The sequence below is a fragment of the Vicugna pacos genome, chromosome 18 (assembly GCF_048564905.1).
Source record: "Vicugna pacos chromosome 18, VicPac4, whole genome shotgun sequence".
Taxonomy (NCBI): domain Eukaryota; kingdom Metazoa; phylum Chordata; class Mammalia; order Artiodactyla; family Camelidae; genus Vicugna; species Vicugna pacos.
This window is the reverse complement of record NC_133004.1, coordinates 26861414-26880854: the sequence shown is the minus strand read 5'-3', so window position 1 is coordinate 26880854 and position 19441 is coordinate 26861414. Positions and strand designations below refer to the sequence as shown.

At 46.7% G+C, this 19441-nt stretch overlaps 1 protein-coding gene and 1 pseudogene across 1 annotated transcript in view; one reads left to right on the top strand and one right to left on the bottom strand.

Moving 5' to 3' along the window:
• The window catches only part of GPR139 (G protein-coupled receptor 139), a 34706-nt gene extending 16888 nt beyond the window's left edge, over positions 1 to 17818 (top strand). Inside the window, exon 2 of the mRNA XM_072942089.1 lies at positions 16634 to 17818. Coding sequence (XP_072798190.1) covers positions 16634 to 17568 — 935 coding nt within the window. The 3' untranslated portion in view covers positions 17569 to 17818. The remainder of the gene's footprint in view (positions 1 to 16633) is intronic.
• LOC116284194 (rho-related GTP-binding protein RhoG-like) lies at positions 9712 to 11277 on the bottom strand (annotated as a pseudogene).
• Positions 17819 to 19441: the final 1623 nt, after the last annotated feature.

Below are 19441 nucleotides of genomic sequence, written 5' to 3'. Positions count from 1 at the left end.
ACTTGCTTGATTTTGTACTTGTGGTTCCCTCTGCCAAGGAAGAAGCCCATCCTTTCCCTGTTCAACCGAGGAGTGCCCTCTTCATTCTGGGAAACCCTGGGCAGGCAGGGAGAGGCCTTCTTTCCCCTGGGCAGTGAGGAAGGTCCAGCACCCTGGCGTAGGGAGCACCCAGTGATGGTGCCCGTGTCAGAGGTAGACCAGCAGCCCAGTGGGCACAGGCTCTCTCCTGCAGCGACTTGAGTGTCAGTGGTAAGGATGGATCCAAGGCCTTCTGACTTCTTAAAGAGTGTGGCAGTCAACACTTCGCAGTTGGACAGACCTGAGTTCCGATCCTGGCTTTGTGACTTACTAGCTGTGCAAACAGGCAAGTCTCTAAACCTGATCCTAAGTTCCCTGTCTGTAGAAAAGATCTGACAATATCCACCTTTACAGTGAGGGGAGTAGCAGCGATTCTTATGTGTAAAACACTTATCACAGGTTTTAGCATAAAGGAGAATTGCTAAAGGGAAGCTATTACTTTTAGTGTGAAGACTACTTCCCTCGCAGCAGGAAGAGGCGTGGATTCACCTGACATCATCCCTAAAGCTACTCCTGCTGCTATTGTTATTTAGATTTTCTCATATTTCCAAACGGGGAAATAAAAAAGAAACCCACTTGCTTTGCTGCTGGCGCTTTCCCTGTCCTCTCTTGGAAAGGATATTTCTGCGCAGAGAAGCAGACAGACAAGGGCGCAGCAGAGCATGGGGGTGGGCGTCTGTCAGGGGGTCTGGACCAGCTGGCTCATGGCGGGCCAAGGACAAGGGGCATCCAGAACAAGTGGAAGAGGAGTGTTAGGCAGAGGCCCAGAGCTGGAGACAGTGAGGTTTGTTTGCGGATGCTGGGGTTCCTCTCGGCTGGGACACAGGGTAGGCGGGAGTGGCGAGTGAGGTGGCGTGGAGAGGGAAGCCGAGGCCACACTTCCCCACAGGGGTGTCTGCTATATGCAGCGCACACTCTTCGAAACACTTTCCCCGCATGAGCTGATTTAGTCCTCACCATCAGCTCCATTTCACAGATGAGCAAATGGAGGCACAGAGAAGTTAGATAACTTGCCCGAGGTCTCACAGCAAGTACTTGTCAGGTCTGGATCCAGCGCCCATACTCATAACGCCAGCACTAGGAAGGCATTGCTTCCTTTTCTCTGTGACATTCAGGCATGTGTCCCAAAGTCAGAAAAGAAACAGACCCCTTCAGAATCACGAGGAAGCTAGCCGTCCTTCACCTGCTAAACCCAGCCTGGGCAGAATGGAAGCTACTGTCTGTCTCTGCCGCCTCCCAGTGCACAGGGGTGGGTTTTTAGAACTTCCCAAACGTAAATCCATTTCCATATAATTATGCCTCCTTGACCTACATGTCATTCGGCTGTGTGCACGGGCTGGAGGCACAGAAACCAATTTCTCCAGCCGGAGGAAATTGCTTCCTGAGGCCCCCAGGTAATTAGACGTTGTCTCCTGGGCATGGTCTGTTCCCTGTCTGGCCACGTCCCTGGCACAGGGTACAGCCACTTCAACCCCACATCTGCTGGGAGAATGCAGGTCCCACAGTGGAACAGAACGTCCACCAGGACGGTGGCCTTGGAGGGCGTGCCACCGGGAGGTGTGCATCAGAGAATTTTCCAGTGTTCTTGAACATCCAGATCTCGAGGAACCTTTCCCGGCTTGCCCAAGGGGGGAAGGGGGATGCATGATGCAGGAAGATGGTACCTCTCAGAACCTCTGCTGCTCCTGTCAAAGGTTATACAGGAGAAGCTACAGTGCTCACCTGTGTTTGGGAGCTTCAGTGAGGTATACAAAGGATGCTCTGTTCTTCATCAGCCCAGATACCCAGATGGTGGATGTCCGTGGTTCGGTAGAAAAATAACAAGCGTCTTAGTAAAACCCTTTAGTGCTTTAAGCGCTTCCATGACCCTCCATTGCCTCAGGACAAATTCAACTCAAACCCTCTTCTCCCACCAGGCCGCCCTCCAGCTCCCTCTCCAGGCAGGGGCAGGCAGGTGACAGAAATGAGGGAGGCCTGGTGGGGACTTGTTGAGCTGGACATCAGCCTCAAGTGGAAATGTGGGCCCAGAGTGGCCTTCCCTTCTGATTTTCCAAAGAAGCTCAAATCCTCAATTGGATGTGAGATACTCCAGTTTGCAAACATGGCAACTGAGTCAAAAATCTTAAAGACACATTTCTGCAGCCTGGACTTTGCCCCTCAAGCCTCCAGTTTGTGGCCCGCATTCAACACTGAACTTGCAGCTGCTCCAACGGCCATCCTCTCTCTTGTCTCTTGGCCTTTGCACATTCTGTTCCCTCTTGTTGACACACTTTGCTTCCCAGTCACTCCATGATTGGCTCCCGCTCCTCCATGTCACTGCACACACGCCACTTCCTCCAGGAAGCCTTCCCTAATCCTACAGGTTAGACTTGTTACCCCTTCCTGAGTGCTCCCATAGCTGGCCATCTCTCTCTGTCGTGGAACTTCTCTCTGGGGACCTATCTGGCGTCTGCCAGGCTAGAACCCCAGAAAGGAAGAAACCATTTCCTCTGGTTTACTATGACATCCAAAGCTGTAGCAAGCTGCTTGAACCCAGTAGCGAGTCAGTATCTGTGACAGAAGGAAGTAGGTAGAAATTAGCCTGACTAGCCTTGGTGAAAATGCAAAATCCTCTTCACCCCCAGAATCTCTTGGTTTGGACTGGTGAGCAACAAAACTAACATTTACTGAGCACTCACTATGTGCCAAGTACTCTTCTAAACACTTGATTTAATTCCCACAGGAACCTGAGGAGACAGGTATTATTATCCCCATTTTACAGATGGGGAACATTAAGGCACAGAGTATTTAATTACCTTAGGCAGGATCACAAAGCTAGGAATTGATGCTCTTAACCTCTCCACTTTTCAGCAAGGAAAGGATCAGTGCTTTAAGAAAGAAACTGACTATCATACTCAGTAGAGAAATGAATAATACTTTTGAGTACCTACTGCATACTAGGTATGGTATTAAAGCTTTTACATGTGAAATTACTCAGTCCTCTTAATAAGCTCTAGGGGAAAATGGCACTGTCTCATTGCACAGATGAGGAACATACCTGGCCAGGTAAATGGGGAATCTGAACTCAGATCCATCAACCACCATAGGAGGTAACAGGAAGAAGTTCCCGAGAGGCTACCCAGAGAGACTGGGTTTAGAGAAAAATGAGAGGAAAGGGATAAGATCAAGTCATCATGAATATAATGAAGTGCCACCAAAGTGACAGCAAGCAGATGAATGCTCCACAGAGAGTGCCTTGGGGAATCCATCCATCCATCCATCCATCCATCCATCTGTCACTCCTTTATTCCACTAACACTGATGGAGTGCCTACTCTTAGACTGCCCTGTGATAGGCCCTCAAGGTTCAGGGGAAAAAGATCCAGTCTCTGCCTTCCAGGGGCTCCCAGCGAATGGGGTGATAAGGATTTTGAAGGAGATCATTACGAAAATGTGTTAAGTGCTCTATCCAGTGAGGTGCTTACCTCAGCGCACTGAGATCATCAGGGAAGGCTTTAAAAGTAAAAAGTTCTCCAAGCAAAGTGTTGTAGCAGGGAAGGCATCCCCAACAGAAGAAATAGCCCATGCAGTGCTATGAAGATAAGAAAGAGCACTCACATTCTGGCAACAACACTTGAAGGGAGACAGAAGGTTGCTGATGGCGTGGGAGGTATCTGGTTGGCTGCGCAGATACACTGGATTTTGCTATAAAGCCGAGATCTCAAACCAGGGACCCATAGGTCACACCATATGCGTGTATGTGTGGGTGTTGTTTGAAAGCCTCTTCTGAAACATTGGAAGACCCGGCCACAGTTGGCTGTCATCCCCTCCTGGGAAACCAGCAGGTGGAACTGAACAGTGGCTGCCCTCCTGAAAGGGGGCGTGAGCTGTGCAATTCACTAAAGGCCCCCTCGCGCCCACCTCACACATTGCTGTTACCTGCCTGGTCCCTTTTGCCGTTTGAGTTTATAAGCCCTGGCACAGAGCCACTGAAGGGAGCAGAAAGCTTGAAATGACTCCTCATGTTGCCTTGGGATGACTTACTCAGTAAGATCTGAGCACCTTGAGCCCAAAGCCTTCTACTCCTAAAAGCCTTGATCCAGGCTTGGCACACGGCTAGGCATCACTAAATTTATGTTGAACGGAAATCAGATTCACGTGGAAGATTCTGGCACAAAACCTTTTCTGGAGAAGCTGATAGTCTCCAAAAATCTCTCTCACATACTGAATGCTAAATTAATTTCCAATTAATTTCCAGTTACCCTTGATCACATCACCTGACTCAATTTTTTGCAGAAAACACTTAGTAATCTTCCAGTCTATTCAGAACTATGACAAAGCTCTTCTGCAGGTCTTCGATGCCACGTTAATCTATGTTCATAGTCATTCATTCATTCAATAGACAGATATTAAGCAGCTACTATATTCTCAAAAAGAAGGTGGCAATATATTAATAGTAATACACAAAGTCGCACACTTCTGGACTTAAAATGTAAAATTATAATGGTAAGATGTGGATAGTTTGCATGGTACCAGGCACTGTGCTGGACACTTTCCACGTATTAATTAATTTCGTGTTCACAAAAGCCTGAGATAGGTGCCGTATCATTATCCTTTACACAGATGAGCAAACTGAAGCACAGAGAGGTTAAGTACATTGTTCAGGGACACACAGCTAGAAAGTGGCAGAAGCAGGTTTGAACCCTAGCAACCTGGCTCCAGAATCTGTGCTTTTTGTCACTTATCTTTCTGGGTTGATGCTGGGAGCCCCTGACGTGCCTCCCAAGTCACTGAAGTGGTGCTGGGGATAGCTGTGGTCAGTGCCGCGCTGGTGTCTACGGCAATGGAACCCTGGGTAGCTCTATTAACCACGATGCTACGCTCTGGAACCTTTGTAGATACTAGTGAGTGGGTTTGGTTTTTTTTCCTGACATCACATGGTATTGCTTCTCCCTCTTTTAAGTTGGAGACACTTGATGCAAACTTAACACTAGAAAGCAGGTGGAGGTGCGAAGTCGACAGCTGATTGCTATGTTGATAGGTGGCCTTGACTGCAAGGCAGCCAGCTGTCCCTGGGAAGTGGTCTCTGCAAAGAGAAGCCTTCAGGCTAGAAAGACAGCTAGGGTCATTGGCTGAAGAATTATTTGTTTTATTTGTTTATTATGTTCCTAGGTCTTGACTGTGACGCCCATGGTCCTGCTCCCTTCGCCCAGGCTGTGCCTGGATCCCAGAGTGCCCATCTTCCAATCTCCTCCTTCACACTTCCGTGTGGCCTTCCCAGGCCCTGACATTGAACTCACTGCCACTTTCTCTCCATGGGCCGGAGAAAATGGCCCAGGCCACCTGGGTCACACTCGCCGCTTGGTCATGCAACCTCTTTCCCTTTCTGCCTCCTTTGCTATGGGAGAGAAGCGGTACACAGCACATGACCAGTATATGATTTTTAAATGAAAAATTAAAAAAGTCCAGAGAAATGTGTGACTTACCCAAGGCCACAGAGCTAGTAGGTAACAGAGCACAATTTTACTCATCAAAATAGATGGTAAACTCCACGTGGACTCTTGCCACCTGTAACTTTGCACATTGCTGCATATCTGGCATAGTGTGTGGTGCACGGTGGGCAGCTCAGTAGATGTTTGTTGAATGAACAAGTGAGCACCAACCTCCTTCACTTCTTCTGTTGTCCTTGCCTACGTGGAAGAAGGCAGGCAACAGAAATGAAGGCTTTGTGCTGGCTGTGTTTTGTATGCACAATTGATGAGCTATTTGCCCGGCAGCTAAAAATACCTACCCCTGGCAGCCATTGGACGGCAGATGGATGGTGCCTAGGGCAAGATGCTTAATCAAACAGAGAAAACCCGAGCAGAGCGGCAATTAGCCTCTGACATCCCACTCAACTCCAGATGAAGAGCCCGGAAGCCTCTGACTTCCTGTTGGTCCCCCTGACACCCAGTGACCATCACCCTGGGTCCACAAAACAGCAAAATAAAGGAGCAACCTGTGCACATGACAGTCACCAGCTGCAAGTCAGGGACGGCCACGTGCGTGGACACTGAACACACGGGGCAGATCCTAGGAAGGACTAGCCAGTGGGAGCACCATTCCACGTTGGGAGGTGCGATGGAGAGGGTCTGCGTCATACACCCTGGACTTCAAGGAAGCGATTAGACCTCAGAGGCAGAGATGAACCCCAAGTTTCTTTACCTCCACTTATTCCCAGGAGCTGGGAGTGGTGGGTATTCTCGAAGGACTCACACCTCCTCTGAAGGGAATTCTTCCCTCAACTACCTCATGCCTCATACATGACAGCTGATACATACCTCTTAAAAAAAAAAAAAGGAAGCAAAGAAAGAAAGAACTAGCCCATTTCCACTTAGTAGTCAGTTCCCTCAAGCTAATTATGGAAGCATCTGGACAAGCAGGTGCATCAGGGGGGCTTTAGGGTCTAAGAAACTGGTTTTGAATCCTGGTCCAGCACATGCCTGATGCCTGATCTGGGCCGGTCTCTTAGCCCACTGAAACTCAGTGTTCTCATCTCTAAATCGGGGATATTAATAGTATCGATCTCCCAGTGTCATGTGAGGATTCAATTTAATAGAAGTAAAATCTGTAGCAAGTGAGCCGCATGCAGTCAGTGCCTAATAAAGGGAGGCATTAAGACACTATGAATAAGTGCACCAGTTATTGCTACCTGTGCTCAGCCCTTGTGTTACGGTGTGTGTGAGTGGGAGGGCTGGAAGAGGCATTTGATATTTTTGCGTCCAGCCTCAGTCAGTTTCTTTACCCTTCTGAGCCTCAGTCTTTCTCATCTACAGTAAGGGAGTGAAAACAGTATCCATTAGCAAGGATTAAATACTGGATATTTAATATTAGATATTATAATAGTAGATAACGTTTGGTATCATAGATACAAGATATGCTTCATGTATATGAAGAATTGAGTTCAAGGCTTGACACATAGTAAACACTTGATAGTTAGCTGCCCTGAAATCATCCTCTTCCCTGCCTCTTTGCCTTTGCACATGCTGTTCACTCTCCCTGGGAGCCCTTCCTTGTCTTGTGTGTCTGTTAAACCCCCGCTCACCTTCATCAGATGGGAGCTATGAAATTACCCTTATTATGATTGCTTTATTATTAATCGGCTCACTTGCAGATCTGGAAACTGAGGCTCTGAAAAAGGAAGTGGCTTGTCCAGGGGTCTATGTGAGAACCCAAGCTAACCCCGAGGGGTCTCCTAACAAAACTGGGAAGCCTCGGGATGCTGTCTTTTCCCCAGTTTTATTGAGATATAATTGACATCCATCACTGTGTAAGTTTCCGGTGCACAGCATAATGATTTGACTTACATATATTGTGAAATGATTGCCGCAGTAAGTTTAGTCAGCATCCGTCATCTCAAACAGATACAATAAAAAGAGAAAGCAAAACAGGAAACATTTTCTTCCTTGAGATGAGAAATCTCAGGATTTACTCTAACAACTTTCATATTTCATAAGCAGCGTGAAGGACACTTTCATTGGCCCGGTGTGAGAAATGAGTCTGAGTTCTTTCTAGAGCCAGTTCCCCCATCCTCCAAGAACCACACCAGGAGAAGCCCCTGCCTAGATTTGCCGGTGCTGCTTCCTCCGCATCAGGCCATCACCTGGTTCAGTTTATCACCTTCACAGGACCGGTCATCACACTCACACATAATAACTGTGACCACTGACTGCACACTCTCCCTGGGCCAGGCTCTGTGCTGAGCTTCGTGTGTGCGGTTCCCTGTAGCTCTCACAACAGCTCTCTAAACAGGACACCACTGTTGCCCACATTGAACCAGTGAGGAATCCTAAGTTCACTGTGCTTACTTGCCCAAGGGTGCCAGCTAGACATGCGGCAGATCTGAGCGGCTAGGACAACTCCTCCAGTCTCTCATTTTAAAGAGCCTGTCCTTTCTGATAACTCTTCTGCTCTGGGTTTGCTGGAGAGCCACCTCAAGCCCTGCCCCCATCTGTCTCTGTGACAAACCCCCAGAGCTGAGAAAACACAGCTGCATCCATCACTTGGCGCAAAACCTGACTCAGAATGGCACCAGCAAGTGCTTCCAGACTGCTTCTGCGACTTCCTGGCTGCCGTCTTGGGCGGGAGACTGACCCTCTCTGAATGCCAGTTTTCCCTCATTTGTAAAATGGAGATCAGAGCCTGCACTCACTTTACACTGTTATTTCCTTATATGTTTCTTTAAATCAACTTACTTTTTTTTAATAAAGTTACTTGATAAGCAGGCTTTTATCACCACCCTAAATGGAAAAAAATAATGTTCCTTTAATACCATTTAAATGAAATGCATAACTTTGAAAGTAAAAATGTTCATTGGCAAGTCACATAAAATCATCTCATCTATACAAAGCCACCCAGCACATAGTAGGTGCTCAGTGTGTGGTAGTCGTAAGAAGATGAATTTTGGAACTGAGAAGTATGACTTGGAAACTTCTTAATGTGGTTTCCCAGTTGAGTGTCTAGTAGTTGTCATGGTTACCCAAAGAACCTGCCCCGATCAAAGAGGCAGAACCCATTTTCATGTCAAGAGAAGGCCAACTGATTGGCAAGGCTGGCTTCAGTCCGGAGCCTGGAGCCTGGAGCCTGGAGGCTGACTCACTTTTCCCCATTGCCCTGAATCAGACTACCCTGGGCTGGCTGCCATCTTGGCTTCTGCTGACTACTCATCCACAAGGGCAGCCTTGCTAGGTCTCAACAAGTTCTGGTCTACTTTGTTAACTTCTGGGGAAAAGGAAGGCTGCACCATGGATCCAGGGCCCAAGACTTCCTCATGGCAAAGCCGCAGTGTCTGTTTCCCCCGTGGCAGGCATCACCAATCCATCGCAGCACTGCTAGCCCCAGGCAGGCAGGCCTGGGTTTGGAACTCTTCTCAGCCTGACACCTAGCAGCCCCTACCAATCGATTGAAGAGGCAACATTTTTGTCATCCCGGCCTCAGGCGGTGCTCTCACCCTTGGCCTGAGCTCCTGGAAAGAGAGATTCAAAGAGAGGAGGTAACACGGACCTTAGCTTTGAAAAGAATCCACTCCAGTGCTAAATATGGTGACAAGTAAGGGTCTCCACAGAAAAATAATAGTCAAGCTACAAAGAAAATTTTAAAGAGCTATCAAAATAAAAACTAAAATCTAAGAAGAACAAAGGCTGTTTCAGAAAATGCAAGAGGCAACTGAGTCATCATATAATAATGGTTCTTAAGTGTGTAGTTCCACAGATAACGACCACCATTTTTCTCCACCAAGCAGAGAAACAAGGGTAGGGGATGCAGCTGCAGCTGGGGGGATTAGGTAAGAGGCAACGAAGAATTTCCCAATAAGGTGACGGGACTCCAGTGCCTGCAATGATCATGGAGATAAACTAGAATCTTCAATGGATACCTTGAGAGCTCAGATTCCTACTCATCTATTTCCAGCACAGGATCTGGCCTCTAGCTCAATAACTGAACTGAACTGGCCAGGTGTAAAAAGTAAATTAGCGGACATGTACAGGGTGCTCACTGCGTGCCAGGACCTGTAGTAAGTATTTTATATGTGTTATTTTGTCTGTCTTTGTTAATATCTTTATTATTACTGTTAATAATGATGCCCATTTCACAGATGCAGGAATTGAGGCTCAGCAAGTTAACCACTACACATCACAACTTTTTCCAGCGAGGTCAGGTTCTTATGTACCTGGATATTTGCGGCGAGGTTCAGCCTGCAAAGAGCAAAAAGATCCTTCAGAGCCTTTCCAGGAACCTGGCAGCCATCCCTCAGGGATTGCCTTTCCCGTGGGGCGGGGTCGCACTGCCTGACCTCCACCTCACTAGTCCACAGTCAGTTTCATGTCCCCTAATCACCAACTTAAGGAAAGACATGCCACATTTCCTGGTTTCTGCCCTGGAGCAAGCAGACGCATGGGGAAACATAGATGGCACTGGCCAGCGGGCAGGGCCTGGGGTTGGAACTACGTGGAGGGACAGCTGCCCCTAGGAAACCCTTCCCTGCTCCTCTTCTAGAGCCCTCGGGGCACAACTTCCTGAAGACCTCCCGGCACCATCCACAGAGGCCAGAAAGACTGAATTCAAGTCTTGTCAGCAGCATCCTCTGCCCAGCTGGAACCAGGAGAATTAATGCTGCTGATGGGGGGTGGGAAAGGCCCCCCGGGAGCCCAGAGGGGAGGGGGGCTGAGTTAATCAGCAGGTGCATAAGGCCTGGGCACATGGGGGTAGGTTTGGGCACATGGGAGTAGGTTAGGGCACATTCATCTTCTTAGGATTCCGTGGCTCCTTCTTTGGGGAAGGGAGAGAGCATCTTGAGAGGGAGCAGTTCAAAGAGCAGTCACAGAGCAGTCAGGGACAGGACAGCTGAGAGCTCCTGACCTGACAGGAGGCACCAGCATCTTTCTGGGATGCTGGGTCAGTGGTCAGTAGGGGAAAATGGGGAGGGGGCACTGGGTTGGCTTCTTGGGGAGGGGTCAACCTTGGGTTGGGTGAGCTCTTGAGAATACCTTGTGTTCCCAAGCAGGGTGGGGCCGCCTGGCCCAAAGCCCCTTTCCCTGTGGGCCTCCTTTGCCCAGGGGTGCTGGAATTCATCCTGCTGGTGCAGCTGGGGGCAGACAAAGCACCAACGCACAAATGCACAACTGGTTGTGGGTGGGGGACCGGGGCATCCTCGAAGCTGAGTGGCAGGGTCACAGGAGGATGCAGGACCACCCACACCAATGCTTGCTTGATCTATGTGGGGTCAAGGACCGCCAAGACACCCTCAGCAAACTCTTCTTTGACTTCATGCCCTGCAGGGCTGAGCACTAGAGGTGGGGCACAGTGGGCATGGCTTGGCCAGCACCTGGCCTCGCTCCTTGAGGTACGCTGGGTATCAGACTGGGCTCTGAGCTCCTCCTTGGTGCCCGTCGGAGGATGGGCAGGTCGGGGCAGCAGCGGCGCACCTCTGGATGCCACTTGGGCCGTACACTCTCTGGCAATAGAGAAACATGACAAAGACGTTGGTCTGAGGGTGAGAGAGTGTTCCAGTCGGTCGTACTCCTCCCAGCCCGCTCTGTCCCACAGATTCAGGCTAACCGTGTGCCCGTCTACTGCTCCGAGCGCTGTAATCTTGGAACATTGTGGGGATGTGCTCCTTAGGGGAGGCATTAGTTGCACAGCAGATGGCCCGATCGCCCACTACCACACACCTGATGTTCTGCATCGTGGGTGCAGCTATTGCCCTGGAAGAGATGCCTCCTTTCCCTTCAGGCCTTTCCGGATACAGCAACCTGGTACCCTCCCCGCTGTGGGGAACTGGGGGGCCGCAGCAGTGGCTTGGTGCTCCAGAGCCAGCATCATCTTTTTATTTCCCCTTCCTCCCCTTCGAGATTCGGAGTGGAGCAGGGAGAGTAAGGGAGGTGACAGCCCATAGGAGGCAAGGCCCCATCACACAATTCAGTCCCCACTCCCCAGCTGATCTAAACAAGGGCAGTGCTGACTTCTTGCCTGGGAGGCTTAGAAATTGCTTTTCCTAGATACCTGTCCTTGAAGCACCTTCCAGCAGCAGCATAAATAACACCACTGCAATTGTGCACAATGCCAGGGGTCCTCATGTCTGTAGGTCACGAGGGTTGACTTTTATAGTGCAAAAGATAGGCACCTTGAAGGGGAAGGGATGCATTTAAGTCACAGGGGATGGTGACTGAAATGGGTGAATGACTCTCATTTTAGAAATTCACAAGAACGTAATTGAGGATGCAGAGAAAGCGGATTTGCAGCAGGTAACCCCAGGAATTTAATCAGCCCAGATATATAACTCTGTTCTTTTCTGAAGACCTGCATGAACCAAGCAACTGTGGTGCCAGTGGCCTGCTCTTGCCCATAGAACTGCCATTGCAATCAGAAAGTTCTTCTTGATGTCTAACCCCAATCCTTTTATAGTTCCAACTTGAGCACTTTTCCTTCTTACAAATCCTTTGAGCTGCCTTTAGGAAGAAAGGAGGGAGGGAAGGAAAAGAGACAGATGAAGAGAAAAATGCATGTTACCCTTTAAACTAGCCTTTCTACTTTTGGGAACTTACTCTACAGAAATATGCAAAGATTTTTAATGAAGCTCTGTAGTGGCCAAAATAATTCCATAAAGCAAAATAAAATAAGTGATGTCCAGCCATTAGTGAATATTTCATGAACATTATTGACAGAGGAAAAAAATCCATGATTTATTTCTAATTTAAAAACGTCAGTGGGCACAACCGTATTATTGCATGATCTCCTTTTGTGATGATAATTATTGTTGCTAATTATTTATAATTGTAGGCATAGAAATATCCTCGAGATATAAACACCAAATGGTTAACAAATCTCTTATGATTATTTATCATGGTTCTTGGGCTGATAGATTGTTCTTGCTCAGGGTCTCTCATGCAGTTACAGCCAGGAGGCAGGTGGGGTTCCAGGAGGGCCCACTCCCATGGCTGCCAGGTGACATTGGATGTCAGCTATGAGCTCACCTGGGGCTTTTAACCAGACTCCCTACACAAGGCCCCTCCATGTGGCTTGGCCTTCTCACAGCTGAGTTCCAAGATGGAGCATCCAAAGCAAGTCTTCAAAAGGCCCACTTGAAACCTGGCTATGCAGTGGCACTCCCCAAATAGTCTACTGGTCAAAAGTAAGTCACAAGACCAGCTCAAGGGGAGGAGACTGCACCAGGGCATGAATACCAGGAGATGTGATTCACTGAGGTCCATCTAAGAGACTAGATACCACGATATCTGTAGAAAATGTGATTGGGGCAAACTTTCACTTTCCACTGTCTAATATAATAGTTAAATGTATAAACTCAAGAGTCAAAAAGCCTGGTTTAATGTCCTGGCTCACCACTCGCTTACTGTGTGACCTCAGGTAGGTTACTTAAACTCTCTGAGCCTCAATGCTCTCAGATAATAATTCCAAACCTCATAGGATGTTTGTAAAGATTAAGTGAGGTATTGTGAATAAAATGTTTGGAAGTAAATACTCAATAAAAGTGAGCTGATAATGACATTATTATGCACTGATATGTTTAATTTTCACAAGTATATTTCATTTTTGTAATTAAAAATAATTTTCAAAGACAAAAAAAATGTACTAGACTTAAGAAATATTAATTCAGAACTCCCAATCAAGGCTCTTCCAAGGAATCCACAGGGATCTTTTTGTCCTCACGGGCACAGAAATACCTTTGGAAGATCTTGATCCTTTCCCTCTGCACCAGTAGGCCGTTCAGTGCTGGGCTCTGCCAGCCCAGCCTGTCGTGTTCATTCACCCACTCCCCAAATGCTCTCAAGTTTGAGCACAGAAAGCTGCAAAGCAGAGAAAACGAATTCCCCCCAAGAATATAACCAAGAAGCTTTGCCATCACAGAACACGGGCTTTGTATTTACCACCCAGGAGCTCAAACCTGTCCAACGACACCACTGACAGAAAGGATTTGCTTTTTAGAAGCGATGACATTTTGACTGTGAAGTTCATGGGGACTTGCTTGGATGGGATTGGTTGGGTTTCCACAACAACAGATGTGTGGGGCAGTTAGTTTGAGAAAAAAAAAAAAGCTGAGAAATGGAATTTCAGACAGTGATGACTCGGGTTCCTTTGCTTATTAACCCTTTATAAATACACATGGACCCTGTCAACACCACTCCTTTTCTTCGGGGAAAAAACTGCCACGGTGGAAATGAAACGATTTTTCCATGTGGGGAATTACAGCAAATGTCAAACCTTAAGAGTCACAAATTCTACCTTCCCATTTCTTTCTCAGAAAATCAATACACAAGCATTGTTCTGTTCCCCTCTGGGTCTCTATGGCTCACACATCTCTCTCATCCAAAGGATGTCCTAAGTGTTCTTGATTTTGCCTTGGGGGCAAATCTACCTGCAAGCAAGAAATGGGAAACTCAGTGTCTGCGGGTTAGTTTCTCAAGAGAGTCAATTACTTGAAACTTAAAGAAATGTCAGATATGATTACCTGGCAGTTTCATCTGGAGTTGATGCTTTGCCTGATAAACAGTTTGGATATGGAAAAATTTTAGCACCACATGAAAAACAGGGTTCAATGAGGAAGTAAGAGATGGTGGCGAAGAGTCATTGTCTGCAGAATATATACAGTCAGCCCTCTGTATCCATGGATGTGGAACCCATGGGGGCAGAGGGTCGTCTTCACTCCACCATTTCGTATAAGGAACTTGAGCATCCTTGGATTTTGGTATCACAGGTCGGTCCTGGAACCAATACCCTATGAATACTGAGGGATGGCTGTATATCTTATTTTTGTGGGGAGATCCTAGCATTTATTCATTCCTGCCCCCTTATAGGTTTGGAAGCAGAGCATGGACATGAGACAGTGTGGGCATTGTTTAATGAATGGGAGAAAAAGAGGTTCTGAGAAATGATGGCACTTTTGTAAGTCAAGGGCAACCTAGGAACAGGAATCACTTTCCTCCAGCTGAAGAGCCTTCTCTATGCCCCAAAACAAAGAAAGCAGAACTTGACGTACCATAAAGTCAGACAGAGCTAGAGTTACCTTCGGCTTGCCACTTACTCAGTTTGTGACTTTGGGCAGATAACCTAAAAATCCAAGCCTCAGTCTCTTCACCTGTAAAATAAGGACGATAATAGGACTGAAAAGAGGCCTTCTTTCACTTCCACGAATTCCAAGCTCATTCCCACCTCAGGGCCTTTGCACTTGCCATTCCCCCTGCCTAGAATTCTTTCCTCATGGATCTTTTTAAGGCAGATCCCCTCTCTTCATTATTAACTGAATTCAAATCTCCAGTCTGAAAAAAGAACCCCCTCCATCAATTTGTCTCATCCCTTGGTTTTTTTCTGTATTGCATCACTTTCTGAAATTCTTTTGTACATTTTTGTATCTTCAAAGTGTTATTTCAACGTCCTTTGAGCAAGAACAAGGACACCATCAACTTAAAAAACTGATAGTTCCAAGCACTGAGACGTTACGGAGCAACTAGGGTTCTCATCCTCTGCTGCTGATGGTGAAGATTAGTAAAACCACTTTACATGGCAATTCAGCAATATCTGGGAAAGGTGAAGATGCACAGACTGTAAACACATTTCTACACATGTACTACCTGAGAGAAACTCTCACGTGTAGCTGCTTCTCATAAAGAGTCATATCAAGGTATTAACTGTAGCAGCTTACAACAGCAAAACCCTAAAACCAGTTTAAGTTTGTTGTATATAGACACATGTATACACATATAGATGTCTATACATAAGTTATACAGACATCTATGTGTGTATGTGTATAAATATATCTATATAGAGAGAATAAATAAATTACAGTAAGTTTGTTAGGGCTGGAGCAATTCCAAAGAGGACTTCAGCTGTGTCTACAGTGTCTTTTTTCTTTCCTAAATAAAAAGGAAAGCAAATGTGGCAAAATATTAAAATTTGTTTAAGTTCAGTGATGAATACACTGGGGGTGTGTTTCTCACAAGACTACTGCATTACATGTTAAGAAGTGCACAAGCAAAAGAGCATTTGATTCCAGCCCTGCCACCGAGCTTCAGAAAGGGACATGAGTTCCCTGCCACCTTCGTTTGCAAAAGGGGATTGATAATGTCCAAATTTCAGGGTTGATTGTGAGAATTAATGAGAATAAGTGTGCAGAATGAGCTTCCAAATGTTATCCATGGGGCTGTCACTAGAGAGTGAGTTCCTAAATGACTTTCCAGATGTATCTTATTCAACGAGATGTTTGTTTTTCAAACTGATCGGAAATGATACGGATGCATTTCAAAGCAGTTCTGACCCCAAGAAAAATAATATTTGCTACTATTTATGTAAAAGCTATATACACACATATTATACAGACATATATAAGCGCAGATTATTTATTAACTATGATTGCCCTGAGGGAGGTGTACTTGGATGTTTGGAGAAGAAAAGTGGAAGGAGATTTTACTTTTCTCTGCTACTAACTTGAATTATGTACCATGTGTGTAGATTACTTATTCTACAAATAAATATAATTTATTTTTAAATTAATCTAAAGGTCACGGTCTTCTCTACTCCTTCAATTCTAAATCCACTTTAAAAGGAAAGGTCTTAAACTCCAAGTTCTAAAGGTTCTTAAGAGGTCGTATAGTTCAGTATTCTGCCTGAGCACATGAAGCGGGAGATGCCGTCCCAGCCCCCTATCCTCCTGGCAGCCAAACTGGAGATTAAGGGATCCGGGTTTGGCCCCTGTCACCATGAATTACTAACTGTGTGGCTCTAAGTGCGTTCCTTAAGTTCTCTGAACCCCAGTTTCATTTCTGAAAGTGAGGACAGTAGCAGCCGCCCTGTCCTGACTGTGTGAGGGACAAATGAGCTACAATACGAACATCAAATAGTATGTCAGTTAGTATCCAGATGGTTGTATGAGGTGCAATTTGTATACAGTGCAGAGACTGGCCCTCAAAAGCATTGGTTCAGTCCCTATGATTTCCATGGGCGTGCCCATTACACCAGGTCTCGGGCCCCCTGGTAGACAATAAAGCCATCTTGCTTCAGGTATCAACCAGATTCTCTTCTCTCCACAGCAAACATCCTAACAGTGATCATCCTCTCGCAGCTGGTGGCCAGGAGGCAGAAGTCCTCCTACAACTACCTCTTGGCACTTGCTGCTGCTGACATCTTGGTCCTTTTTTTCATTGTGTTCGTGGACTTCCTGTTGGAAGATTTCATCCTGAACACGCAGATGCCTCAGGTGCCGGACAAGATCATCGAAGTGCTGGAATTCTCATCCATCCACACTTCCATTTGGATTACTGTTCCATTAACCATTGACCGGTACATCGCAGTCTGCCACCCGCTCAAGTACCACACGGTCTCCTACCCTGCCCGCACCCGGAAAGTCATTGTCAGTGTTTACATCACCTGCTTCCTGACCAGCATCCCCTACTACTGGTGGCCCAACATCTGGACCGAAGACTACATCAGCACCTCCGTGCATCATGTCCTTATCTGGATTCACTGCTTCACTGTGTACTTGGTGCCCTGTTCCATCTTCTTCATCTTGAACTCGATCATCGTGTACAAGCTCAGGCGGAAAAGCAATTTTCGCCTCCGTGGCTACTCCACAGGGAAAACCACCGCCATCTTGTTTACCATTACCTCCATCTTTGCTACACTCTGGGCCCCGCGCATCATCATGATTCTCTACCACCTCTATGGGGCGCCCATCCAGAACCGCTGGCTGGTGCACATTATGTCCGACGTTGCCAACATGCTGGCCCTTCTGAACACGGCCATCAACTTCTTCCTCTATTGCTTCATCAGCAAGCGATTCCGTACCATGGCGGCCGCCACTCTCAAGGCCTTCTTCAAGTGCCAGAAGCAACCTGTGCAGTTCTACACCAACCATAACTTTTCCATAACAAGTAGCCCCTGGATCTCACCAGCCAACTCACACTGTATCAAGATGCTGGTGTACCAGTATGACAAAAATGGAAAACCTATAAAAGTGTCCCCATGACCCCATAGGTTTGGCACCTCGTGCCTCTGTGTAATCCATTTCCAGATGGGAATGTGGCCCATCCCATGGCTGAACAGCTCTCCTTGAAGAGTGCTAACCTGATTTCCTGTCTCTGCATACTGAGTAACCCTCAGACTGGTGGATGAGAGAAGATGGAAGAGAAGAAAGAAAAGCATGAATCTTGTTGTCATTTCTGCATTTATTTTCACCAAAACACATTGACAGCAAAAGTTCCGACCAGTCTGAAGATGCCATTGGAGGTTGTGTCATTATCCTGTGGCCTGTAAGGACACATGGTAGAGAAATAGTGTATGACTTAGCCTAGGCACCATCCACAGTCACTGGGAACTGCTCATTTATGTGACACACCAAGCCACAGTAGCACGTAGCTGAGCCCACACTCTTCTTCCAAGAGCTAAGCTCATCCATCGTTTCCCTGTGCCATTCCCAGCAGCTAACAATGCTGACCAATTAGGGAATTTTCCAAGGTGCCCTTTGCTCTAGGGAGGATTTTGGTCTTGAAGCTGCCCTGGCACCCCTTTCTGCAGAATGACATTGTGGGGACAGGCCAGAGCTTCTGTGGAAAGGCTCCAAACCAACGTAACCATGACCCTCAGACCTGGGGGCTAAGATGCAGTCTTTCTATTCATTATTATGTGTAGATTTTATCTATCTCCTCCAAAACAAAGACCCTGCCTGTGTTGGGGGGAAAGGAGGATTTCTTGAGCCCAGAAAAACAAAAAAATAAGCCAACTCTTGCCATCATTTTGACCATCCCTGTGTCAGCTGTGTACGATCTCTCTACCCAAAACAGCTTCTTATTGTGGTGCCAGTTGGGCTTCCTGGAGAAGCCTTTTACATGTAGAGCTGCCAATCCTTCCTCTTTGCTCGCTGAAGCCCTCACCAAATTGTCTCGTTTGAAGTGACTTCCAGACTGGATTTAATTTTCGAGGGTCGGGAACTGTAGCTCTCCAGTGTGAAAGGAGGCGATCTCAGCTCTGCCCCAAGGTCCAGCTTGGCGTTGTCATTAAGCCACAAATGCAGACACAGCTGGCATGGAAAAGGTGCCCGTGTGGTCTGCGTGTCTGCCCTTTGATGCAAATGGCTCCAAAGGGTGATACCAGTTTCCCGTGATTCTATTTAATCCAGATCCTTTGCAAAAAGATAATATGAATTCATTTATTTATTCTCCCCTTGACTGTCCAAGGCAAGAACAGTTCTAGGATGTAGTTAATAGAGGCTTTCCTGGGAATTACCACTTACGTGCACACACACACACACGCATACACAGACTTGATTTTATTATTAGGCTCCTATGTACCAGTGATGTATTTTAAAAGGAAAACCATGCTGGAATTTTTCTCATTTGATCTTGTTTTTAAAAAAAATTAAAAAAAAAAAAACTTCTCTTCCAGATTCCCAGTATTTGAAGTTGTCCCTATTCTGGAAGAAGTCTTCCAAAATGATTTTAGAACGGTATGATATTTTTGGTGATCCAACAAAAAACTGACAGTCTACCTGGAACACTTGGTTCCTTAGGCTGGATTTTTACTGCACTTCTGTCCCTGAATTCGGAAGACATCCACCATTTTTAAGGGAATTTGCAATAAATAATGGGGTAAAAAAAATGCCCTGATGCCCCACAATCCCTAAACTTCAGCCCAATGCTGTCAGTACTCGTTCAATATAACTTTAGGTCATGTTTGTCCTGATGATCCTAGTTCCTCCTCCTTTTAAATGACTGCAGTAGAGTCTCATCTTACCCAAAGATTAGTCCCACAGTGTAAATGGCGAAAGACTGGCAGAGCCCAGTTGACCTCCGCAAAGTTCTCAGGAAGGAGCCGTATTGGAGATCATATCATATTCTACCCCT